Raw genomic sequence first — 26,345 nt, forward strand, 5'->3', positions numbered from 1 at the left:
CAGTTTCATAGTGTTAATCGTTATTTAGCACTCCTTATTGGCCCAGTTTTATGCGCTTTAATTATACGCTTTGTTCATACGCTTTATTTATGCGTTTTGTTTCAATATTAAGGGGTATCAAAAAATTTCCATTTTTAAGGGCTCCTTTTACAAAGGTGCGCTAGCGTTTTTAGCGCACGCTACCCGGAAAACTACCACCTGCTCAAGAGGAGGCGGTAGCGGCTAGTGCACGCGGCATTTTAGCGCGAGCTATTCCGCACATAAAGGCCCTAACGCACCTTTGTAAAAGGAACCCTAAATATGCTTAAAAAGCACTTATCTATGTGCTCTATTCAGCTATGCCGGCTGGGGAAGATAGCAGGGTTTAAAAAAAAGGTTTGGATAACTTCTAAAAGAGAAGTCCATAAGCTGGGGAAATCCACTGCTTATTCCTAGGATAACCAATATTCAAACACTCCGCCAATAGTTATATCGGAGTTCAGAACCAACCAATTCTTACGACATTGGCAGTAATGGTACTCTTCATTAATCTCCTCATAACTATTATGGCATCTTTTTTATATTTGTAAATATTTTAAATATTTTTAAAAACTTTTTAGCTTTCATTTATTTTTATACTATAGCTTTTAAAATCAAAGGAACTTATCTTAATGTCATTATCGGTTCCCCTTCCTGATGCGTTTCGTTCGTCTTTTTCAAGGTCGGGGGAACTAAATTAAGGAGTAACTCAAAAGTGATCGCCAGTGGCTGATAGACATGGGAAGAGTTACTCCTTAATTTAGTTCCCCCGACCTTGAAAAAGACGAATGAAACGCATCAGGAAGGGGAACCGATAATGACATTAAGATAAGTTCCTTTGATTTTAAAAGCTATAGTATAAAAATAAATTAAAGCTAAAAAGTTTTTAAAAATATTTAAAATACTTACAAATATAAAAAAGATGCCATAATAGTTATGAGGAGATTAATGAAGAGTACCATTACTGCCAATGTCGTAAGAATTGGTGGGTTCTGAACTCCCATATAACTATTGGTGGAGTGTTTGAATATTGGTTGGTCTATATATATTAGTATTCCTAGGATAAACAGCATAAAATCTATTTTACTGTTTGAGATCTTGCAAGGTACTGGTGACCTGGGTTGACCTCAAAATGTGGCATTTATTCATTTGTAAGCAACACGCAATGCCATGGGAAATGCCGTTGGAATGATAGCTCATCCCTAATTTATGCAGTTCCAATTTTCCTTTGTGAAATTGGAACTAAAACTTTATGCATGCTCTGGGACAAAACACGATTGGATTGGTCTCTTTTGGCCAGTCCAGTCTAGTACTAACACTACTCTATGCGACTTATATCTTCTGCCAACCTCGCTATACTCACATTACCCCTCTCCTCAAATCACTTCTCTGGCTCCCTATCCACCTTCGCATACTGTTCAAACTCCTGTTGCAGCCCCTCAGTACCTCTCCTCTCTTGTCTCTCCTTATACGCCTCCCCGAGAAATCAGTTCCTCAAATAAGTTGCTTTTACCTGTACTCTTCTCCTCCACTGCCAATATCAGACTTCATTCCTTTCATCTCGCTGCTCCCTATGCCTGGAATAGACCACCTGAGTCCGTGCATCACACTCCTTCCTTTCCCTTATCTTGTTCAAAAGCAGGCTGAAAACCCACCTTCAACTCATAACCCTACTCCCCTCTGCTCACCACCCTAGCCACTGGTTTACCCATCCCCACTAACTGTAACTCCTACCCTGGCATCCTGTTTGTCTGTATTGATTGTAATCTCACTGGAGCAGGGACTGTCTTTTTTCAGCACTGCATACGTCTGGTAGCGCTCTAGAAATAATAGTAGAAATATTTTGTTTTCCTTATGCATTCCAGTATACAGAGAAAAAAATTGGCTCCCTCCCACAGATCCAAGGTTCTGTATTTTGTCATGATGCAGCTTATATGTAAATGCCTAGAGCTATGTTCCCTCTAAGTTGAGCACGTGAGTAATTGCTCATACATTCTCGGAGCGTCGCTCACAGATTTTTACATGATCGCTCACAAAAATACTTAACAATCTGGAAAATTATTGGTTTTTAGAACTTGGTCGCTCTCGTGAGAAAAAGTTTGCACGCAGCTGGCCAGTCCTTAGAGGGAGCACTGGCCTGGAGTAGGGTTACCATGTGGCTCCAGAAAAAAACGCCTCCAACGTGTCCAAAATGCAGCTATTCGCCTCCTACACAACCTCAACTGCCATGATCCCGTCTCCCCAGCACTCCGCGCTGAACACTGGCTCCCAATTAGCCAGCGCTGTGCTTTCAAGGCCCTAGCAGTAGCCCACAAGAGAATTTATGCCACCACCCCCTCCTACATAAAATCCAAGCTTCCCATCTACACCCCCACTCGCACCCTCCGCTCAAAATCGGAAATACGCCTATGCATTCCCCCTGGAAGGTCCCTCCTCTCAGAAACTGCCCGCAAACGATCCTACAGCCACTTCATTCCACATCTCTGGAATCAACTCCTCCCTCAACTCAGACAACAGAACTCTTTATTGACATTCCGTAAAATGGTAAAGACCCTCCTCTTCAACTAAAGGTCTCCCTCAGTCTACACCCACCCTTAAACCCCACCTCTCTCCTCTCTCCCCTGTTTAACTTCTCCCTAAATTTCAGTATAGTCCTCTCTTAGTCTGTACTCTGAGAAATTGTTTGTACTCTGAGAAATACTGCACAGTCTTGTATGTCCAAGCATTTAAACCTATTGTACATCTTATTTGTCTAATTACTTCCATTGTGTATGTTTACTTGTAGACCGTTCTGAGCTACTGGGAGGACGGGATATAAATCTAAATAAATAAATAAAATAAATAAATTGAGATATCCGGGGTTTACTTCCATTGAAAGTAATGGACGTAAGGAGGATGGATAGAGACATCTGGATTTTACTTCCATTGAAACCCGGAGTTCTCAATCCGTCCTCCTTTTTCTGGAGCCATATGGTAGCCTGGAGTCCATCTTGGTAATTGTAGTGAGGGCTTCAGGAAGAGCAGAGATTTTTCCAACATGGGCTAGTCCTAAAAAAAGGTTGCCACTAACAAACTGAAAGTTACTTTAACTGGTGAGTAGGGCTTATTCTTCCCGGCATAGTTGACTCTTCGGTTGGTTCTGCGAGAGAGCTCAAGTAGGTGGTTTAATGTTAGGTTTCAATGGGAAGCCCATGATTTCTGAGGACAGCTCCAGTTTTAGCAGAGAATTCACAACACAGCTACAATTAGGTCTGAGGCCTAGCTGTACCTTTTATTAGACCTGTATCAAAGAGTCCCAGGATGACTCAGGACATGAACATTTGAGACCACGGAAATCCTGTCGTCTCTTATGAGCTACAGTTATCCCTGGAAACTTAAGGTAGTCACCAGCTAGCCGCCCAGGGCTCTCTTTTTTTTGGTTATAGTCTCACATTCCTTACCGGATCAGCATTTACTGGAAGGACAATCCTTTTTCCTTCTATAGAACTGTTGCATCTGAATGTTTAATCAGGATGAGAAACATTTTGCAATGCTAAAATTTTAAATAGACATGAAAGGATTTTTTTTTTTTTCCTTAAACATAAAGGTTAATAAAAATGAAATGTCTTTAATATTTGTGTTGGAGGAACTTTGCTGATAAACAGCATATGAATGAAAAACGTGAAAATGCTTAAAAGTAGCTCTCTTCCATTTGGGTTATACAAATATTAACATAAAACTGTGGAGGAAAGCTGTGAATTCTTCAAAATGAATCAGCCTTGTGGGTTCTCCCTTGCTTCTATTACAGTAACTTTTAGGCCCTCTTTTACAAAGGCGCGCGCTAAATCAACGCATGTGCTAACCGCTAACGCATCCATAGGATAACATGCACGAGTTAACGTTTAGCGGGTTTTTAGTGTGCGCTAAAAAGCTTAGCGCACCTTTGTAAATTAAGGCAATCATATCAGCTGAAGATTAATCTGTGTTGAAGCATTAAATTCTAATAGCTTTAACAGTTCCTGGGTGGTATTTTTTAAGTGTTTAGTAGTATTAAATTAATTTGAATTATTTGCATAAGAAAGTCTGTTTCTGCAGAGGTGACTTGGTTATTGGGGAAACATTGTGGCATAGTCAACTTGACTGAAAACCCACCTTTTTGACATAGCCTTCAATCCTTAATCCTACTCCTCTGCCCTCCAACCCAGCCAGCTGATTAACCGTTCCCCTTAACTGTATCCATGAAATCCTGTTTGTCTGTCTTATCTGTTTAGATTGTAAGCTCTTCGAGCAGGGACTGTCTTCTTTGTGACTCTGTAAAGCGCTGGGTACATCTGGTAGTGCTATAGAAATAATTCATAGTAGTAGTAGTAGTAGTAGTAGTGTGAAGAGTTTCAGTCTTTGGGAAGCAGAGCTGAGATTGTGATGTCATAATGCCTCATTCCACCAATAAGAGCCAACCTCCTCAGTGATGCCACAATGGCTTGATTGTCCTGTACTCCCCTCTGCCCTCCAACCCAGCCAGCTGATTAACCGTTCCCCTTAACTGTATCCATGAAATCCTGTTTGTCTGTCTTATCTGTTTAGATTGTAAGCTCTTCAAGCAGGGACTGTCTTCTTTGTGACTCTGTAAAGCGCTGGGTGCATCTGGTAGCGCTAAAGAAATAATTAATAGTAGTAGTAGCTTAAGTAACATAAAACAAACTGTGATACAGCTATAAATTGATTTCTTGAAGAGCCGCAAGCTATGCAGAGCTACAGTCCCTACTTATTTATTTATTTTTAGCATTTATATACCGCTTATAGTCTAAGTGGTTTACATTCAGGTACTCAAGCATTTTCTCTGTCTGTCCCAGTGGGCTCACACTCTTCCTAATGTACCTGGGCAATGGGTGATTAAGTGACTTGCCCAGGGTCACAAGGAGCAGCATGGGATTTGAACCCACAACCTCAGGGTGCTGAGGCTGTAGTTCTAACCACTGTGTCACACACTCCCACTAATGCTTCTAGCATGTGATAATTATCTGTGGAGCCCAATGCAGAAAGCTACCACAACCACTATAACTACTACTATATATTATTTCTATAGCGCTACCAGACGTACGCAGTGTTGTACCTTAAACACGCAAGAGACGGGCCCTGCTCAAAAGAGTTTACAGTCTAACTGTGATAGATACACGGGATAAAATAGGTGAATAAATATATGCAGTTCATGTAGGGAAATTCAAAGGGATGAAGAGGTAGAGAGGGTCAGGGTTACAGAGGGAATGATGGACAAATATGGCGCTTTACAAGTCGGTGGGGTTAGGCCTTAAAGGCAAAATTAATGAATGGACTATATGCTTGTTAATGGTTACAGCGGTATATCGCAAACTCTGTGCTGCCTGAGATTCCAGCTGTGCTGCGAGATGCCGGGGAGGAAGAGAAGCGCCGGCTGACTGCCTACAGGATGTGCCTCTTGCGGCGAGAGGTCCATCCTGTAGGCAGTAAGCCGGCACCAGCACCTCTCCTATCCACGGCGCTTCCTTTCCGGCACCCCCCACTGGCGGCTCAGGGCCCCGTCTGGAGAGCCTTCGCGCATGTGGGGACGTTGACGTAATGCATGCATGACATCATCGCGGTGGCGCACTTCCGGATGCCCTCGAGCCGTGGCTACCACGTTTAGCGTGCTGCGGCTTTGCAAAGTTTGCGAGACATTGGGTTACAGGATGTAGGAAGGGTGCCAGAGCTGACGATGACTTGTGCGATAGACGTCAGTGCACAGCAGATTAGAATATATGTATTCTAATATAGGCTCTTCCCCGTATAGCTACAAAACACTGTTCGCGGACTTCATCACCTACCTTGTCTGTTGTTACTTCTAACCTGAGCCATCAATGTTAAATTCGCTTATCTCTAAATCTTGAGTCTGGAGGAAGCATGTGAAGAACAGGTTCACTTTCAGATGCACCTGCCTTCTGGGGGCAGGGAGAGTTAGAGGGAAAGGAGGTGAGCCTTCCTGCACCAGGACAAGAAGGGAAAAAAGTGTCGTAGATGAAGTGTGAAGTTATAAAATTTGCGGATGACACTAAACTCTGTAGCAGGGTTAGAACTGCGGAAGAATGCGAGGACCTACAAAGGGACCCTGAACAAACTGGAGGAGTGGGCGAATAAATGGCAGATGAACTTCAATGTAGAGAAATGCAAGGTCATGCATATAGGGAAAAGGAATCTGATGTTCAGATGCCAAATGGGGGGGTTAGTACTAGAGGGAAGTAACCTTGAAAGAGACTTGGGTGTGCTGGTGGATACAACAATGAAGTCAACGGCACAATGCGCAGCAGCCTCGAAGAAGGCAAACAGAATGTTAGGTATTATTAAGAAGGGTTTCACAACTAGAACGAAGGAAGTCATCATGCCGCTGTATCGTGCGATGATATGATCACATCTGGAGTACTGTGTCCAATATTGGTCGCCGTACCTGAAGAAGGACATGGAGATACTTGAGAGGGTTCGGAGAAGAGCGGCAAGAATGATACGCAGAGAGGCTAGAAAGGCTGGGGCTCTTCACCCTGGAGAAGCAGAGACTCAGAGGAGACATGATAGAGACTTACAAGATCATGAAGGGCATGGAGAAGGTGGAAAGGGACAGATTCTTCAGCCTATTGGGAACTACAAGAACAAGGGGGCACTCGGAGAAACTGAAAGGGTACAGGTTTAGAACCAATGCTAGGAAATTTTTCTTCACTCAGAGGGTGGTGGACACTTGGAATGCGCTTCCGGAGGATGTGATAGGACAGAGTACATTAAGGGGATTCAAAGAGGGATTGGACAAGTTCCTGAAGGATACGGGGATTGAGGGATATAGATAGAAGTAGAGATAGGATTATGGAAGGGTATAGATAGAAGAAAAATGGGGATTAAAGGGTTTTAGACAAAGGATCACTTACAGGTCATGGACCTCATGGGCCGCCGCGGGAGCAGACTGCTAGGCGCGATGGACCCCTGGTCTGACCCAGCGGAGGCAACTTCTTATGTTCTTATGAATCACTGCAGTTTCGTCTCTGAGGTAAAGAGAGCGACCTTTGAGGGGCTGAAAGATTCCAGTGTGCAAAAGGAGAGTTTGTCAGAGCAATAGGAAGTCCCACCTCTGTTTTTTTAGGGACCAGGGAGGTCATGGGGACCCAGGGGACTGATGGGATCCTGGGAAGGGCATTTGTGGACTGAACTTCAGGAAAAGAAAAGTAAAATTTTTAAACTTTCTATTTACTACTACTGTTATTTCTAAAGTGCTGCCGGACAACAGCTATGCAAGAGACGGTCCCTGCCCAAAGAGCTTACAATATAAATACGACAGACATACAGGACAAAAGTGATTTATACATGCAACTCAGATGGGAAAACACACCGTTTATCCTACAAAATACTTCTAATTACATTCAAAACCAAACATTCCAACTCACCGGCTTCTATAGACAAACTTCTGATCCTTTGTGCTATCCCTTCTATAAGCGAACTATTTTATGACACAGCCCGTAAATCCATTTTCTCAGTTACTGCCCCTTCATTATGGAACGCTTTTCTGCCAGATCTCCGCTTAGAAAACTCTATTGATTCCATTGTAAACCGTTTAGGTATCAGTTTGATAAATGGTATATCCTCTATAATAAAACCCTAAGCGCGCATGCGCACTTAGGGTTTTGTGATAGCTGCCGCCGTGCTGTGTCCCTGCATGCCGACTTCCATTTTGGAACATGGAGGCAGGAAACACGCCGGTGACTCTCCCCTCCCGCCCTCACTCACCAACCGCTGCCGACGGCGCTGTTCCTCTTCAAAGCAGCCTGCTAAGGATCGCGGCGATCGCATCAGAGGGAACGTGCTACCGAGGTGCAGAGTGGTCTGCAAGGTTCTCTACAGCCGGCCATGATCCTCAGCAGGCTGCTTTGAAGAGGAGCATCAGCGGTTCAAAGACACCAGGAAGCTGGCTGCAGGGGGAGCAGGGAAGAGGGACTGGAGGAGCAGGTAAGGAGTGCTGCTGGACAGGGGGAGCAGGGAAGAGGTACTGCTGGATAGGTAGGAGGTAAAACGAAGGGAGAAGGGCTGCTGCTGGACAGGGGGAGGTAAAAGGAAGGGAGAAGAGCTACTGCTGGACAGGGGGAGAAGGCAAGGGGTGGTGGTGGACAGCCAAGGAAAGAGAGAGACAGAAAGAAAGAAAGAAAGACAGACAGAAAGCGGCCAAGGAGAGAGAAAGAAAAAAAGATAGACACACATCTATTCTAGCACCTGTTAATGTAACGGGCTTAAAGTCTAGTCAAAAAATAAAGAAACTTGGAAACTAGGGGAGTAAAGAGGGAATGACAATGAATATAGTTCTTTTATAAGTTGATAGGGTCAGATATAAACGCAGATCAGTTAACTTTAGTTTAATTAGAAAAACATTGATATGTGAGAATGTTATTTACTGGACTATAGTACTATCATGATCCTTAAGCACTGGCATTTTCACGTGACCAGACAACCCTCTAGGCTGTGTTGAGTTTCTCCAGTTCTCAGCGGCACCCGAGAGTGCGCCCCCCTTTCTCTAGCAAGGGTCAAAGTGGGGGGGGGGGGGTTGCATGTACTTTCCCCGTGAAAATTGTCAAGAGGGATTTTGCATTTGGGTTTTTCTATGGCAGATTCTGGACGGGAGATGAGGCTCAATCTCCATATGCTGTTTCCCAACCCCCATCTGAAACCTGCCCCTGGGATCGCTGCCCCGACTCGTGGCTAAAAGTATGCATGTTGTGAAACCACCGGCATACTTTCACCCACAGCAAGGCATGCAATTTTCAGACAAGTTAGGCATGTTAATCCATGTCCTCAATGGCTCCAGAGTTCTCTTTTGCACAGCAGAAAATATAGATGCATGTTCTAAATAGTTCACTGGCAAATTCCTTTGTACTGCTGCATCTTGTTATTGGATGACTTAATAGACAGAGGTGTCATTCTAATTAATTTTAAGCTCGCTAACTTTAAGCACTATAATTTACATGAAATGCCTAAACTTGAGATTAAAGGGAAATGTAATTCTAAGCAGTTTCTGGTTCTTCTCTCGGTGAATTAAAGTGATACAGAAGTATTTTCTTTTTTTGATGCACGGCTGTATATGTTTATGTGTGACGCGGACTTGATATACCACCCTTCTGATGTCGCCAAACAGAGCAGTTTAGAAAATTAAAGCGATGCTGTCAATCTTGGTCTAGATTCCGTACAAACGTAAGGAAGTTCTTCTTCATCCAGAGAGTGGTAGAAAACTGGAACGCTCTTCCGGAGTCTGTTATAGGGGAAAACACCCTCCAGGGATTCAAGACAAAGTTGGACAAGTTCCTGCTAAACTGGAATGTACGCAGTTGAGGCTGGACTCATTTAGAGCACTGGTCTTTGGCCTTGGGGCCGCCACGTGAGCGGACTGCTAGGCATGATGGACCACTAGTCTGACCCAGCAGCGGCAATTCTTATGTTCTTATGACAAAACTTTAAAGAAAGGAACTCCAAATGCTGACGAGAAAGAACGGGAACATGAGGACACGGAGAAGACAGCGCCAGGGCTCCTGCGCCCAGTGTTCTGGGGGACCAGAAGCTTGAGAAAACAAATGGGCTTGCAGTAAAGTCCTAAACTTCAACTATAACTGTTCCGCACTTGAGGTAATAGAGAGAATGTGTAAACAGAAAAGGTGGAACGCTAGTTCCTGGAGATTCAGGAGATTTATCTAGACCTCAAGGCCTGTTATCAGGTTACCGTATTTTCACGCAAATAACACGCACCCGTATAAAACGCGCACACGTGTATAGCGCGCAGAAATCACGATGATAAGCACAAAAACTTTGGTATAACGCGCTCACGATTATACCGCGCATGCTGCCCGACTCTCCGTTCACCCCCCTGGCTTCCGTGCTCTGCCCCGCCTCTCCGTGCGCTGTCCCGACTCTCCGTTCACCCCCCCTGACTTCCGTGCACTGCCCCGCCTCTCCGTGCGCTGTCCCGACTCTCCGTTCACCCCCCCTGACTTCCGTGCACTGCCCCGCCTCTCCGTGCGCTGTCCCGACTCTCCGTTCACCCCCCCCTGACTTCCGTGCACTGCCCCGACTTTCCGTGCGCTGTCCCGATTCTCCGTTCACCCCCCCTGACTTCCGTGCACTGCCCCGCCTCTCCGTGCGCTGTCCCGACTCTCCGTTCACCCCCCCTGACTTCCGTGCACTGCCCCGCCTCTCCGTGCGCTGTCCCGACTCTCCGTTCACCCCCCCTGACTTCCATGCACTGCCCTGACTTTCCGTGCGCTGTCCCGACTCTCCCTTCACCCCCCCTGACTTCCGTGCACTGCCCTGACTTTCCGTGCGCTGTCCCGACTCTCCCTTCACCCCCCCTGACTTCCGTGCACTGCCCTGACTTTCCGTGCGCTGTCCCGACTCTCCGTTCACCCCCCTGACTTCCGTGCACTGCCCCGCCTCTCCGTGCGCTGTCCCGACTCTCCGTTCACCCCCCCCCGACGTCCGATTCATCTCCCCCCCCCCCGGCAGGACCATTCGCACCCCCACCCCGAAGGACCGCCGACTCCCCGACAATATCGGGCCAGGAGGGAGCCCAAACCCTCCTGGCCAGGGCGACCCCCCACCCCCACCCCGCACTACATTACGGGCAGGAGGGATCCCAGGCCCTCCTGCCCTCGACGCAACCCCCCCTCCCCCCCAACGACCCCCCCCCCCCCAAGAACCTCCGACCGCCCCCCCAGCCGACCCGCGACCCCCACGACGCCCCCACCCCCCTTCCCCGTACCTTTGGTAGTTGGGCCAGAAGGGAGCCCAAACCCTCCTGGCCACGGCGACCCCCTAACCCCACCCCGCACTACATTACGGGCAGGAGGGATCCCAGGCCCTCCTGCCCTCGACGCAAACCCCCCTCCCCCCCAACGACCGCCCCCCCAAGAACCTCCGACCGCCCCCCCAGCCGACCCGCGACCCCCCTGGCGACCCCCACGACCCCCCCACCCCCCTTCCCCGTACCTTTGGTAGTTGGCCGGACAGACGGGAGCCAAACCCGCCTGTCCGGCAGGCAGCCAACGAAGGAATGAGGCCGGATTGGCCCATCCGTCCTAAAGCTCCGCCTACTGGTGGGGCCTAAGGCGCGTGGGCCAATCAGAATAGGCCCTGGAGCCTTAGGTCCCACCTGGGGGCGCGGCCTGAGGCACATGGGCCCAACCCGACCATGTGCCTCAGGCCGCGCCCCCAGGTGGGACCTAAGGCTCCAGGGCCTATTCTGATTGGCCCACGCGCCTTAGGCCCCACCAGTAGGCGGAGCTTTAGGACGGATGGGCCAATCCGGCCTCATTCCTTCGTTGGCTGCCTGCCGGACAGGCGGGTTTGGCTCCCGTCTGTCCGGCCAACTTCCAAAGGTACGGGGAAGGGGGGTGGGGGGGTCGTGGGGGTCGGCCAGGGGGGTCGCGGGTCGACTGGGGGGGCGGTCGGAGGTTCTTGGGGGGGGGACGGTCGTTGGGGGGGAGGGGGGTTTGCGTCGAGGGCAGGAGGGCCTGGGATCCCTCCTGCCCGTAATGTAGTGCGGGGTGGGGTTAGGGGGTCGCCGTGGCCAGGAGGGTTTGGGCTCCCTTCTGGCCCGATATTGTCGGGAAGTCGGCGGTCCTTCGGGGTGGGGGTGCGAGTGGTCCTGCCGGGGGGGGGGGGGATGTATCGGACGTCGGGGAGTCGGCCGGGCAAGAGGGCTTGGGCTCCCTCTTGCTCCGATCGTGGATGCGGGTGCGGGTGGGAGCGCGTGCGAGTGGTCGTTCGGGGTGGGGGTGCGAGTGGTCCTGCTGGGGGGGTGAATCGGGCGTCGGGTGGGGTGGGAATTATGTTTTAAAACTTTCGTATACCGCGCTCACGCATATAACGCGCGAGGGGTATGCGCGGTAGGTAAAAACGCGTATAACGCGCGCGTTATATGCGTGAAAATACGGTAGTCAACATTAGGGATTTCTCTCCAGTGGTCAAAATTTCTCACCACTGGTCGCATAATATATTCCAAACAGATATAACTATATGTGCACACAGGTGATTTTAACACACACCTTCTAACACTTCTCAGTGCTCAGAGAACTGTTTTTAGCTTATGAGACCGCTGGGTGAAGCAAAATTTTAGCCCACTACTGATACGGCTCAATTCTCAATCATTGCACTGGTCCCTGTAATCTATGAATATAATACTCTCTCTTTTTTTTTTCTTTTCTTTTTTAAAAATCTCTTTTAAATACTTTTTGTCTTTTTGCAAAACATAAAAACAATACAAACAGTGTACCCAATGTTCTAACTATCTCTGCTACTCTTATCTAAAATTCTGGCACACGCTAACACACAGTACCTGTTTTTACTTCAACCGCTCTTGCTAAGACGCTGACCCTACAAACTCCACTCCTTTTTATACAACATCCACCCAATCAGAACGCGACCCATCTAAACCCCACCTCCTACCCTCCTGATAGGTCAGTGCTCCTCACAGAATAGCAATTACAAACATTAAAAGTAATTTTGAAGAGAATTTTAAAGAGAAAACCACCAACCTGGACCACCCTGGTTAAATCATGATCCCCCAAATGCTCGCCATTCTACTTCTCTGTTTAACCCCGTGGGTTCGAATATATTCACCATCACGGCTCTCCTTTAATTCAACCTTATGGATCACACCATTCATTCTATGCACACCATACTTTTCCATCTCGTTATTATCATCCTTCACACATTCATGCACATCAATGCACTTCTCTCCTCTTTCTTAATTAATCTCGTCATCATTTATTTATTCATTAAAGAAACTCAGGGATCCTTTTACTAAGGCGCGCTCGCCGTTTTAGCACGCGCTCGCTAACGCATCCATACACTGTGATGGGCGCGTTAGCATTTAGCAAACGCTAATATTTAGCGCGTGCTAAAATGGCTAGCGTGCCTTAGTAAAAGGACCCCTCAGTTTGGCCGCTTTTGAAACAATTTTCACATACGCGGATTATATTTTCACTGTGTTAGAAGTAGATCTAAAACTGCGTAACTTTGAATTAAATATAAACACTTGTATTTCCAGACTGCAAACATGGGCGACTTCTGTTCAAATGAAACTTAATGCAGCCAAGACAAAATTATTATGGTTTGGCCCAAAAATTGAACAGTTACCTCTTTCTGGAAATCTGGAGAGTCCTTGAAAATTGAATTTTCATGTAGAGTTCTGAGAAAAATATTGGATTCTTCATTGTCATTTCAACGTCAGGTTAATCACCTTTCAAAGAAATGGTTTTTTTCAGCTTACGAATGAATGCTAAGAAAAGTTAGACAACTCTTCCATCAGCAACACTCTGCTGTACAATTAGATTACTGTAATTCTCTTTATATAGGCTTGAGTAAGGGAAATTTAAAACGGTTGCAATTAATCCAGAATACGGCAGCAAAACTACTATTTGGAAAGAGAAAATTTGGCCATGTGTCTCCCCTCTTGAGAAATCTTCACTGGCTCCCTGCCTATCTTAGAATAAAGTTTAAATGCACTTCCATGGTTTTAAAAATCATACATGGACTATTTACATCTTTAATACCGCTGTCTCTGAATGCTCAACGATCTTCTGATTCAAGAAACTCGCAGAAATTCAAACTGTCCTTTCCATTTTTAAAAGGAATAAAATCTATTGGCAATATTCCGCGATCTTTTTCATATACTTTTACAGCGATGTGGAATGGGATTCCCTCTTGTGTTAGAGCTCTTCTCTCCTTTCTGATTTTTCGTAAATCTATGAAAGCATTGTTATTTCAACGGTATTCAGAAAATTGCTGGAAGTAAAATTAGTGATCTTCTCTCTAGGATGTCGAATGAGGGTATACATTAATAAGTTATTTTTTTCTCTAATCTTACCATGCTATATCTTGCTCATTGATTTTTATGTGAACCGAGCGGAGCTCCTTTTAGGGAAATGACACGGTCTGAGTCAGCTTCCAATTCCATATCATCAGTAGAGCCAGGTCTGCCCGAACCGATACCACAAAAGCAGTGTTAATTGTGATTCATATGTTTCAATTTCTCTGCTCCTGAATAGCTGGCACCAAATGGCTTCAACATGCAAGGTTCATAGACAAAAGCGCGCGCCGACAACCCAGCGCAGACAACTGATCGCAAGGCGGAAGCGCGCCGAAGAAAAACAGTATTTTAAGGGGCTCCGACAGGGGGTGTTGGTAGGGAACCCCACCCCCACTTTACTTAATAGAGATCGCGCCGGCGTTGTGGGGGGTTTGGGGGGTTGTAACCCCCTTCATTTACTGGAAACTTAACTTTTTCCCTCTTTTTTTAGGGAAAAAGTGAAGTTTTCAGTATAATGTGAGGGGTTACAACGCTCCAAACCCCCCACAATGCCGGCGATATCACTGTTAAGTAAAGTGGGGGGGGTTCCCCCCCACATCCCCCGTCAGAGCCCTTTAAAATACTGTTTTTCTTCGGCGTGCTTCCACCTTGCGCTCAGTTGTCTGCGCTGGGTTGTCGGTGCGCGCTTTTGACCTGTCACCAATGAAGAGCGGTGGTCTGTCCTCACATGGGACCCCAGAAGAAGCAGTGGGCAGGAAGCAGATAATTATTAAATGAAGTTATGCATGCAACTGACACTATTATATAACTTGCACGTGGAACTTTGTGTGCTAAGCATCAAGTTGAGAGAATGAAAATTCCCTGTAAATGCTCTGGCACTACCTGGATAGTGTCAGGGTGAAGTGAGGATTAGAGAATGACAAGGGGACAATTTTTTCCCCGTCCCTGCGGGAAATCAATTTCCCCGTCCTTTTGCCATGAGTTTTGTCGATGTCCCTTTCCCATTCTTGGAAGCTCAGCCTTAACCGCACAAGCCTCGAGCAAATGATTTGAAAGCGTTTGAGGCTTGTGCAGATGAGGACGGAGCTTGCAGGAATGGGGCAGGGACAGGAATAGAGCTCGCTGGAATGGGATGGGATGGGAAAATAAGTTCCCCGCGGGGACGGGGAAAAATATGTCCCCATGTCATTCTCTAGTGAGGATATTTGACCTACTGCACGGATAGCAATACCAGTCACTATCCATATGGTTAAGTTGATTAAGGGGCTCATTTGCAAAACACTTAAATGCACAAAGTACCGCAGAAATCTGGGGTACTTTGTCTAAGTGCTTTGAAAACGAGCCCCTAAGGCTGGGAGGGTGTAGATGGGCTGGAGTAAGTCTTAACAGAGATTTCGGCAGTTGGAACCCAAGCACAGTACCGGGTAAAGCTTTGGATTCTTGCCCAGAAATAGCTAAGAAGAAAAAAAAATTAAAAAAAAAAAAAAAATTTTTAAATTGAATCAGGTTGGGCAGACTGGATGGACCATTCGGGTCTTTATCTGCCGTCATCTACTATGTTACTATTAGAAAAAATGCTGCATCTGTCCTTATTTCTGCTTGTGACGCGTGCTCTCCACTTATATTTTGCATTGCGGCCTATCCAGATAGCAGTGAATAGGCTTATTTATGAAATGCCTTGGTCAGTGTTTTAAAAAACACATTCACCCCCGCATCTGAATATTGACCCATTGATGCCCAGTGACAATGTTTTATTACTCTTCTGGTGGGGTTGGTTTGGGGATGGTCATGATGGTTGAGTTTAGGTATCAAGGGTAGGGTCCTGAAAAGGAATTGATGGGCGAGCACGGCTGAATGTTTGTCTAAAGTGTCTAAGACTCTTGTACTGGGAATTTTCAGCTTTAATCATCGTTCTGCCTTAGAAATGGATTTTCCCACACCCACATTTTGTGTTCTTTAATTTTAGAATCCTTGGACAAATGGGAGCGTCTGACCGTGGCCGATGCACTAGAGCCTGTCCAGTTCGAAGACGGAGAAAAAATTGTTGTTCAGGGTGAACCAGGCGATGACTTCTTCATTATCACAGAGGTCAGTCCTCAAGAGGCTCCGTCACTCATCTTGGGAATCCCTGGGGATAAAAATGAGAACTTCCTTCTAGAGCAGGGATGCCAAAGTCCCTCCTCGAGGGCCGCAATCCAGTCGGGTTTTCAGGATTTCTCCCATGAATATGCATGAGATCTATTTGCATGCACTGCTTTCATGGTATGCTATAATAGATCTCATGCATATTCATGGGGGAAATCCTGAAAACCCGACTGGATTCTGGCCCTCGAGGAGGGACTTTGACACCGCGGATCTAGCCCTTAGGCACTTATCCTTTAAGATAAGGATGTCAAAGTCCCTCCTCGAGGGCCAGAATCTAGTCGGGTTTTCAGGATTTCCCCAATGAATATGCATGAGACCTATTTGCATGCACTGCTTTCATTGTATGCAAATAGATCTCATGCATATTCATGGGGGAAATCCTGAAAACCCGACTGGATTGCGGCCCTCGAAGAGGGACTTTGACACCCATGGCTTAAAGGGAACATAGATCCAATGATATCCCTAATGAATATGCTTGGAGAAAGTTGCACACAGTGGAGGTAATGAACCTGTATATCTCCATCTTGTATATTCGTTAGGGATCCCCCTGAAAACCTGGCCTGTGTGTGTCCCTCGAGGACTGAACTTGGACAACCTGTCATAAAGCATTTCAATAATCAAATGTTAGCAAACAGTGGCATAGCAAGAGTAGGGAGCATCGGCGCATTTCTGCACCCCCGTCCCCACCTGCGCACGCACGCCCCCTTCTTCCTAAAGCTCCAGAACCCTCTGCAAATACATCGCTAGGAGCTCATTAGCATTTAAATGAACTCTCCTAGCAATGCACAAAAGAAAATCCCCCCTTGTTTCCAGTTGCTAATTACCAGCAGCTCTGGAGCTGACGGCAACTGTTGAGCTTGTGTTTTGCGCACACATCACCAACACAGCAGCATTAGAAAACATGTGGCCCTGTCTACAGGAGGGCCCAAAACCACAACCCCCCTGACATCCCCCAACACTCCTTCTGATCTTCCTGACCAATCCCACCACCCCAAAACAAAATCCTGGAGTTCTAGTGGGCTGGGGAGGGGGTTGGGTTAGCCCCCCCAGCTCGAAGACCCTTCACTGATGACAACACCCCCTCCATACCTTTTGTCGAAAATCAGGCATGAGAGATGCCTACCTCTTCAAAATGGCAGCCCTTCCCCCTCCCGGTGCATCCTGGGATGTACTGTGAGGGGTCTAAGGTCCTGTTTGGCTCAGGTGCCTAAGGCCCCTCCCTGGGGAGGAACCTTAGGTGCTTGAGCCAATCAGAGCCTTGGGCCCCTCCCAGTGCATGATAGTGATGCAATGGGATGGGCCTAAGGCCCCAATTGGCTCAAGAACCTAAGGCCCCTCAAACACCTAAGGCCTTAGACACCTGATCGAATCAGGACCTTAGACCCCTTCCAGTGAATCCCAGGATGCACTGGGAGGGGGGAAATGCCGCCATTTTGAAGAGGTGGCTCTTCAAGGCAGGAGAGAGTGGGCATCCCTCCTGCCTGATTTTTGACAAAAGGTACGGGGAAGGGGGCCCTGTTGGGGGTAGAGGGTCCCACCCATTTAGACCACCAAGATTTTATTTTGGAGTGGATGGGGGGATCGGAAGGTAGGGGAGGCTTGGTGTCTGGTGTGTTGGCGAGCTTGGTGGGGAGTGCCAGGGGTTCCAGTTTTGGGCTCAAGTGATGTCTTTATTTTTTTTTAATGGGCACAGCTGTGTGAGCACAACAGCTGCACCCATTAAAAAAAAAGCAGCCTCTGCCTGCCTGCCAGTTGAGCTGATCGGGGAAGGGGAATCCCAGATCATCTGAGCTGGCAGGACTTCCCTGAAGCTGCCGTGGCTTTGGTAAGTCCTGCTGGCTCAGATGATGGAGGAATCCCCTGCTCCGGTCAGCTGTACCAGCAGGCAGTAAGAGGAGCAAGTGCCAGGCACAGTTCCTCTCCCCTTTCAGCCGCGATTCTCCGCACGAATAGCATGCATAGAATTTGCATACTATTGTACTGAGCATCGCTTGTAAAAGAAAAATCGCTCCCACCACGGTATTTTTTACCGTGATGTGGGAGCTTTGTGTATCTGGCCCTAAGTAGGTACAAAGGAGGGAAGGGAAGGCGTGTGCCCAGCAGCTGGTTGGAGAGGAGACGAGATGCCAGCGCCCCCACCAAGATGGCACCTGGGGTGGACTGCCCCCACCCCCCCCTTCTTACTAGGTCACTGTTAGTAAAACATGCAAAATAACTGCAAAATGCTGTTGGATGAGAATCAGCAAATTTTTCTCATTTGACAAACTTGATAAAAAAACAGATTGGGATCGCAAAAGAAAGCCGTGTCTCAAGTCAGAGTTCCACAAATTCCACTATCAAAGCAGAGCACTGCTTTTTTAAAAATTTCCAATTGAACTCTCTCCCAATGAAATCAAACTGATCATCTGACCAGTTCAAAGAACTTCAGTTTTGTGGGGATTCAAGAGCAGCTTCTTGACTCATATCCACGCCTTAATAACGTGCAAATAATGCAATAAACAGTTTCATTATTCATTCATTCACTTTTCTATACCATTCTCCAGGGGAGCTCGGAACGGTTTTACATGCATTTATTCAGGTATTCAAGCATTTTTCCCTGTCTGCCCCAGCAGGCTCACAATCTATCTAACATACCTGGGACAATGGGGGGATTAAGGGACTTGCCCAGGGTCACAAGGAGCAGCGTGGGTTTGAACCCTCAACCTCAGGAGGCTGAGGCTGTAGCTTTAACCACTGCACCACTGTAGAAATCAAAATGTAGTCGAAGTGAGCCAGGTATAGAACAATGAAGCCATTGTGACATCACTGAGGTTGTCTCTTAGGCATTGGTGGAATGAGGCATTATGATGTCACATTACCAGCTGAAACTCTTCACATTATTTATTTATTCAATTTTCTGTTCTCCCAGGGGAGCTCAGAATGGTTTACATGAATTTATTCAGATACTCAGGTATTTTTCTCTGTCTAATGTACCTGGGGCAGTGGGGGGGATTAAGTGACTTGCCTAGGGTCACAAGGAGCAGCGTGGGTTTGAACCCACAACCTCAGGGTGCTGAGGCTGTAGCTTTAACCACCATATAGAAAATGAGCAAGTTGTGCGTGCAGACAGTGTCCAGGAAGGGATGCATATGGCACAGTAGATTCAAAGCTTCTAGAAACTTTCTAAACTATGGGAAGCTTATCCCATGTGGGCTTCATCTGGATGATATCTGCCAATTGCATTCTGTTGCTGGTACTTCTTACACAAGCACCTGTGACAGGCATGTTACCTGGTTTCTAAAAAGCAGAGAGTCTTTAGTTGTTTATTTCAAGAATTTGATACGACTTTATTAGTATTCACACAAACAATTGATATTATAGTGATTTATAGTACCAAAGCAATATTTGCTATTTTGCTATGAACAGAGGATGAGAGGAACCCCCTCTGGGAAAGCAGAGTCTGAGGAATGCAAAATGAGAGTACAGTGGTACCTCGGTTTACGAGTGTTGGTTTGTTTTGTTCCCTGTCAGGAACCTCTGCACGTGGAAACAGAGGATTTGGTGAGCTTCCACAATCCTGCCGGCACCCCATTCAGAGATGGGAGGGGAACAATATCTGGTCGTACCTGAAAAATATCACCTACGCTGACGGCAGGCTGAGGGTGGCTCAGGATGGCAAATATTACATCTACTCCCAGATCTACTTCCGCTATCCCAATGCCGAAGACCGCAGTGCCACCAGCCACCAGCTAGTACAATGTGTTCACAAGAAGACAGCCTACTTGCAGCCTATCTTGCTACTCAAGGGAGTGGGCACCAAGTGCTGGGCCCCTAATGCACAGTATGGCCTGCAGTCAGTGTACCAGGGTGGGATTTTTGAGCTGAGGTCTGGCGATGAAATCTTTGTGTCTGTATCTTCTTTGTCCATGGTTCATACAGATGAGGTTGCAAGCTATTTTGTGGAAGCTATGTGGTCAACCTTGAAATCGATCCTTCATGAGGCAACTATCCGCTACATAAAATCGGTAACCAAACAACAAAGGAAAAAGAAACCCCAATGGTTCACAGATGAGGTCTCGTACCTAGTCAAGGAGAAAAAAAAAGCATTTCTCTCATACAAACGCACAGGGGAAAAAGAAGCTACCATTGAATACAGGACAAAGTCTGCAGCGGTCAAAACAGCAGTCAGGGAGGCCAAACTTCGAACGGAAGAAACTCTAGCGAAGAACATTAAGAAAGGGGACAAATCTTTCTTCAGATACATTAGCGACAGGAAAAAGAACGCAAACGGGATAGTACGCCTTAGAACGCCAAATGGGAATTATGCGGAAACAGATTCCGATAAAGCCAAAATACTGAATGATTACTTCTGTTCAGTCTTTACATGCGAGGCGCCGGGACAAGGGCCACAGCTGGAAGCAAAGCAAAGCATGGAAGACCCATTTCAGAATTTTGAGTTCACACCAGCTGATGTTTACAGAGAATTGTCAGGACTCAAGGTGAACAAAGCCATGGGACCGGACAATTTGCACCCAAGAGTGCTCAGAGAGCTATGCGATATTTTGGCGGAACCGTTAGCCGTACTCTTCAATCTCTCCCTGAGAACGGGGAGAGTCCCCCTAGACTGGAAAACTGCCAACGTTGTTCCTCTACACAAGAAGGGTTGCAGAGCAGAGGCTGCGAATTACAGACCAGTGAGCCTCACATCAATAGTGTGTAAACTCATGGAAACCCTACTTAAAGGCAAACTAGACACAATACTGGATGAGGGGAATCTGAGGGATCCCTGCCAACATGGATTCACTAGGGGCAGGTCATGCCAGTCCAATCTTATCAGCTTCTTTGACTGGGTGACAGGAAAGCTGGACTTGGGAGAGTCTCTGGACATAGTGTACTTGGATTTCAGTAAAGCCTTTGACAGTGTCCCACACCGTAGACTATTAAACAAGATGAAATCAATGGGGTTAGGTGAGAAACTAACTACATGGGTCAAGGAGTGGCTGAGTGGAAGACTTCAGAGGGTGGTGGTCAATGGCACCCTCTCTGAGACATCGGAAGTGACTAGCGGAGTGCCGCAGGGCTCAGTCCTGGGACCATCCCTTTTCAACATATTCATAAGGGACTTGACCCGAGGACTACAGGGTAAAGTAGCACTGTTTGCCGACGACGCCAAACTGTGTAATATAGTAGGTGAAAGCAATCTCAAAGATAGTATGATGCAGGATCTGATCACATTGGAAAACTGGTCCTCAACATGGCAGCTGGGCTTCAACGCTAAGAAGTGTAAGGTCATGCATCTCGGTAGCAGAAATCCATGCAGAACATACACCTTGAATGGAGAAACACTAGCTAAGACTTCAGAAGAACGGGACTTGGGAGTGATCATCAGCGCAGACATGAAGGCTGCCAAACAAGTAGAGAAGGCCTCATCCAAGGCAAGACAAATGATGGGATGTATCAATAGAAGCTTCGTCAGCCGCAAACCTGAAGTCATAATGCCACTCTACAGAACCATGGTGAGACCTCATCTGGAATACTGTGTGCAATTCTGGAGGCCACATTACCGGAAAGATGTGCTTCGAGCTGAGTCGGTCCAACGGATGGCCACTAGGAAGGTCGCTGGACTCAAGGGTCTCTCATACGAAGAAAGACTGGGCAAGCTGCAACTCTATACCCTAGAGGAGCGCAGGGAAAGGGGTGACATGATCGAGACATTCAAGTACGTCACAGGTCGTGTAGAGGTAGAAAACGATATATTCTTTCCCAAGGGACCCTCGGTCACAAGGGGGGCACCCGCTCAAACTCAGAGGAGGGAAATTTAGTGGTGACATCAGGAAGTATTTCTTCACAGAAAGGGTGATAGATCACTGGAACAAACTTCCGGTGCAGGTGATCAAGGCCACCAGTGTGCTCGACTTTAAGAATAAATGGGACATCCACGTGGGATCCCTGCGACGGTCGAGTTAAGGAACTAAGTCATTAGCACTCAGACTTAATAGGGTGGGTAAATGGAGTGGGCAGACTTGATGGGCAGTGGCCCTTTTCTGCCGTCATCTTTCTATGTTTCTATGTTTCTATGTTTCTACGAGTGCACCAGTTTGCGAGTGTTTTGCAAGACGAGCAAAACATTTGCAAAATCGGCGCCTCGGAAACCGAGCGCGCTTCAATTTGCGAGCGCCCCCCCTGCGAACCGGCACCCTCCCCCTCGCGATCCAGCACCCCCCCCGCCGCGACCTGAGGTCCCCCCAACCCACCCGAACCCTCTTCTTACTTTTCTGTAGCCTTCGCAGCGGCACCGGCATGTCCTGTGCGTGATGCTGGTGCCTGAAGATCCACTTCCTGTGCAAGGCCTGAGAGTTCACGTTGAACGTGAACTCTCACGTTGAACGTGAACTCTCAAGGCCCAGCACAGGAAGCAGATCTTCAGGCACCGGCACCACGCACAGGACATGCTGGTGCCGGTGCCGCTGCGGAGGCTACAGAAAAGTAAGAAGAGGGTTCGGGTGGGTTGGGGGGACCTCAGGTCGCGGCGGGGGGTGCCGGATCGCGGGGGGGGAGGGTGCCTGTTCGCGGGGGGGGGGGGCCTTCGGGGGGAGCAATGCCGGTTCTCGTGGGAGGGGAGCAGCGCTGCTGGCCTCGGGGGGGGGGGGAAGGTGGGGGTGGAAACATATCAAAGCAAGTTTCCCTTACTTCCTATGGGGAAACTTGCTTTGATATACGAGCATTTTGGATTACGAGCATGCTCCTGGAACGGATTATACTCGTAATCCAAGGTACCACTGTATTTTGTTTTTGCCTCTCAGGGCCAGATTCTCAAAACTTAAGGTTGCCTTTAACGCGGTCGCTAAACCGGTTCCAGCCGGTTTTAGCGCGCATGGATTTCAGCGGCGGATTATCAAAACGGCTTGCTGTGGTCTTTTCCGAGCTTCCCAGCAGTCTCCCATTCTGCCACGCAAATGGGCTCATCGATATTTAAACGAGCACTCTGGTGGATTCCTCAACATCGCGATTCTCCAAGCGCGGCATGGGCTCTGGCGAGCAAAAATCAGCGACTGGTCTGGGGGTGACAGCACTATGCCAGCACTCTGGCGCGTAGTTTGACTGTGGCTAACGAAACAAAATAAAAACTAAATAACTCGCGTAAATTATAGGGCTCCTTTTACGAAGCTGCGTTAGCGACTTTAGCGCGCGCGACTTTTCATCACGCGCTAATCCCCGCGCTGGCCAAAAATCTACCGCCTGCTCAAGAGGAGGCGGTAGCGGCTATAGCGCGCACGACTTTTCATCACGCGCTAACCCCTGCGCTGGCCGAAAAACTACCGCCTGCTCAAGAGGAGGTGGCAGCGGCTAGCACGTCCAGCGGTTTAGCGGCGCTATTATGCGCATTAAACCGCTAGCACGGCTTTGTAAAAGGAGCCCATAGTCTTTTTATTGGGGAGGAGAGGTAGACAAAAGCACATTTCTTGAGCACGTATATTATAGCCGTGTCTTTTGTGTTTCTGGCTATGGCTCATGATAAAATTTAACATTAAAAACAAATTACAAGATTTATATGAATTACAGTCGTTTTTATCTGTTTTTGCGACACGAGCGCCCAATGGCACGCACGCTTACGGTGTTGCTTTTCCCGGCACAAGCACTCATTTACGCCTCTTTCATGGAGTATTCTGCGCACGTGCCAATCACTTTCACCAGCGACTCAAGTCATGTAAATTTAGCGAACCTTTGCTTCTCTCCGCCAGCCTCATTTGCATGTGCGGTTTTTTGAGAACGACTCATCTTTAACGGCTGCGACAGCGGCCCATCGGTTTTTACCGCAAAGTTTTGAGAATCTAGCCCTCGGTGCTTTACTTTCGGACAGGATTCGGGAAGGACTATCATCTGTTCAAACGATTTGGAAGATGTTTCCTTCAGAATCACCTGTCGCCCTTGACGATGCATAACATTTCTTGAAAACAAGTACAGTGGTGCCTCACACAACGAACTTAATTCGTTCCAGGAGCAAGTTTGTTATGCGAAAAGTTCGTTATGTGAAACGCGTTTTCCCATAACAATACATGTTAAAAAAAATAATTCGTTCTGCAGCATAAAATATGCTAAGATGACATAAAAAAAGATAAATTTGTCAAAATGGTGAAAATGGTGGTCTTGCTGAGGCCAAACTCTTTGACGAGGTCACACTGTTTTACCCCACATTCACTCCTTCTAATTATTTCCCGTTTCATTTCAACAGAAATCACCTTCCTGCTTTTTTTAGAAGCCATGATATATAAAAAATATTGAGTTTATCTTAAAAGGACGACTGTATACAGTGAGAGAGGGCAGTTAAGCGCAGTGACTAACGACTGCCTGCAGTGCCTGCGCGGAAGGATGCAATACATCGGCAGCTCAGGCGACTTCGTTGTGTGAAACGAAGTTCGTTGTGTGAAACGAAGTTCGTTGTGTGAAGTTCGTTGTGTGAAACGAAGTTCGTTGTGTGAATCAAGACATGAAGTTCGTTGTGTGCAGCGTTCGTTGTGCGAGGCGTTCGTTATGCGAGGCACCACTGTACCATGTTAAAAAAAAAAGCCTTAACTGAAAAAGAAAGAAGTTGTTATGGAATGGTCTGAGTGTGTGCAAAATTTCCATGACTTTTTGGAGAGGCAGAAGAGGCGCTGGAGTAGGTGGTGTTAATGCTGATGTGGCATCAGTCCAAACCTCAACAGCTGTTCAGATGAAGAAAAAAAACAAAACTATGCGTGTTGCCAATTTTTCACACTGGATTTGATAGCTAAAAAAAAATCTCTCGTCTACGTGTTTATGAGACGCCTGCCTTTTTCTGCAGTGACGGACGAATAATTGAACAATGATTTCATGGTGTAAATTGCATAATGAAAGAAACAGGTTATTTTGTTCATAAGTAACTGGGTCAAAAAAAATCAAGCCTGCGCTTAAATCTAGGCAGATCCATTGCTCTGTGTTTGGAGATCCCCCCCCAATTCGGTGGTCAGATTTCCCCTTGCCGTGGGATGCTTGGCGGCCAGGATTTATGCCAGCGAATGTTCAACTTTCCTCCCCTGTAGTGACCAATATTCGGACCTCTCATTTTCTACGCACATCCAATAAACTGCTAAGGCCTGTCTCTACAAAATCACCAAAATTCGGCCCTTCCTCTCTGAGCACACTTACCGGACCCTTGTCCACACTCTCGTAACCTCATGCTTCGATTTCTGCAATCTACTTCTAACTGGTCTCCTGCAGTGCCGCCTCTCCCCCCCTGCAATCTGTGCAAAACTTTGCTGAATGACTCATCTTCTACCAACCTCGCTACATTCATGTCACCCCTCTCCTTAAATCACTTCACTGGCTCCCTATCTGCCTTTGCATACAGAGGTTGTCTATGAACCTCAAGGATGTCAGGTCAAAAGCGCGCCGGGACAAAGGCGCGCGCAGACAATTGAGCGCAGCGCGGAGGTGTGCGCCGCAGAAAATTACAGTTTTTACGGCTCCGACGGGGGCCGTGGGGGGGAACCCCCCACTTTACTTAATAGAGATCTTGCCATGTTGTGGGGGGTTGTAACCCCCCACATTTTACTGAAAACTTCACTTTTTCCCTGTTTTTAGGGAAAAAGTAAAGTTTACAGTAAAATGTGGAGGTTTACAACCCCCCACAACGCCCCCACAACGCGGCGCGATCTCTATTAAGTAAACTGGGGGGGATCCCCAACAAAACCCCCCGTCGGAGCCCCTAAAAACTGTAATTTTCTTCAGCGCGTGCCTCCATCTTGCGCTAAGTTGTCGGCACGCGCCTTTGTCTTTCGCGGGGTTGTCTATGAACCCAGTTCAAGCTCCTATTGTTGACCTACAAGTGTGTTCATTCTGCTGCCCCTCGATATCTCTCCTCTCTTCTCTCTCTTTATTCACCTCCCAGAAAACTCTGTTCTTCCGGTAAGTCATTCTTAGCGTTACTCTTCTCCTCCACTGCCAATTCCAGACTTTGTTCCTTTCATCTAGTTGCCCCCTAGGCCTAGAATAAATTACCCGAGTTTGTCCGCCAAACCCCTTCCCTTCCCTTGTTTAAAAGCAGACTGAAACCCTCTTTTTTGATATAGCCTTCAATCCATAACCGTACTTCCCACTTCCCATCAACCCAGCCAGCAGATTAACCGTTCCCCTTAACTGTTTCCGTGACATCATGTTTGTCTGTTTAGATTGTATGCTCTTTCGAGCAGGGACTGTCTTCTTTGTGACTCTGTACAATGCAGCTTACGTCTGTCTGGTAGAGCTATAGAAATAATTCATAGATATTAGTAGTTTGCAAGGAAAGAATTCAAAGGTGCCAATTGGACCCACACGTCCCTAAAAAAATGGTGTTAGCTCATTTCATCTATCCTGCTGGGACGGG

General features: G+C 47.2%; 1 protein-coding gene across 5 annotated transcripts in view; it reads left to right on the forward strand.

The window, feature by feature from the left end:
* Positions 1–26,345, forward strand: part of PRKAR1B (protein kinase cAMP-dependent type I regulatory subunit beta) — a 226,967-nt gene that overhangs the window by 142,593 nt on the left and 58,029 nt on the right. For all 5 annotated transcript variants that reach the window (XM_033915035.1, XM_033915033.1, XM_033915036.1 and 2 more), the window contains one exon: positions 15,804–15,925. In XM_033915035.1, coding sequence (XP_033770926.1) covers positions 15,804–15,925 — 122 coding nt within the window. The remainder of the gene's footprint in view (positions 1–15,803; positions 15,926–26,345) is intronic.

Source organism: Geotrypetes seraphini, chromosome 11 (assembly GCF_902459505.1).
Source record: "Geotrypetes seraphini chromosome 11, aGeoSer1.1, whole genome shotgun sequence".
NCBI lineage: Eukaryota > Metazoa > Chordata > Amphibia > Gymnophiona > Dermophiidae > Geotrypetes > Geotrypetes seraphini.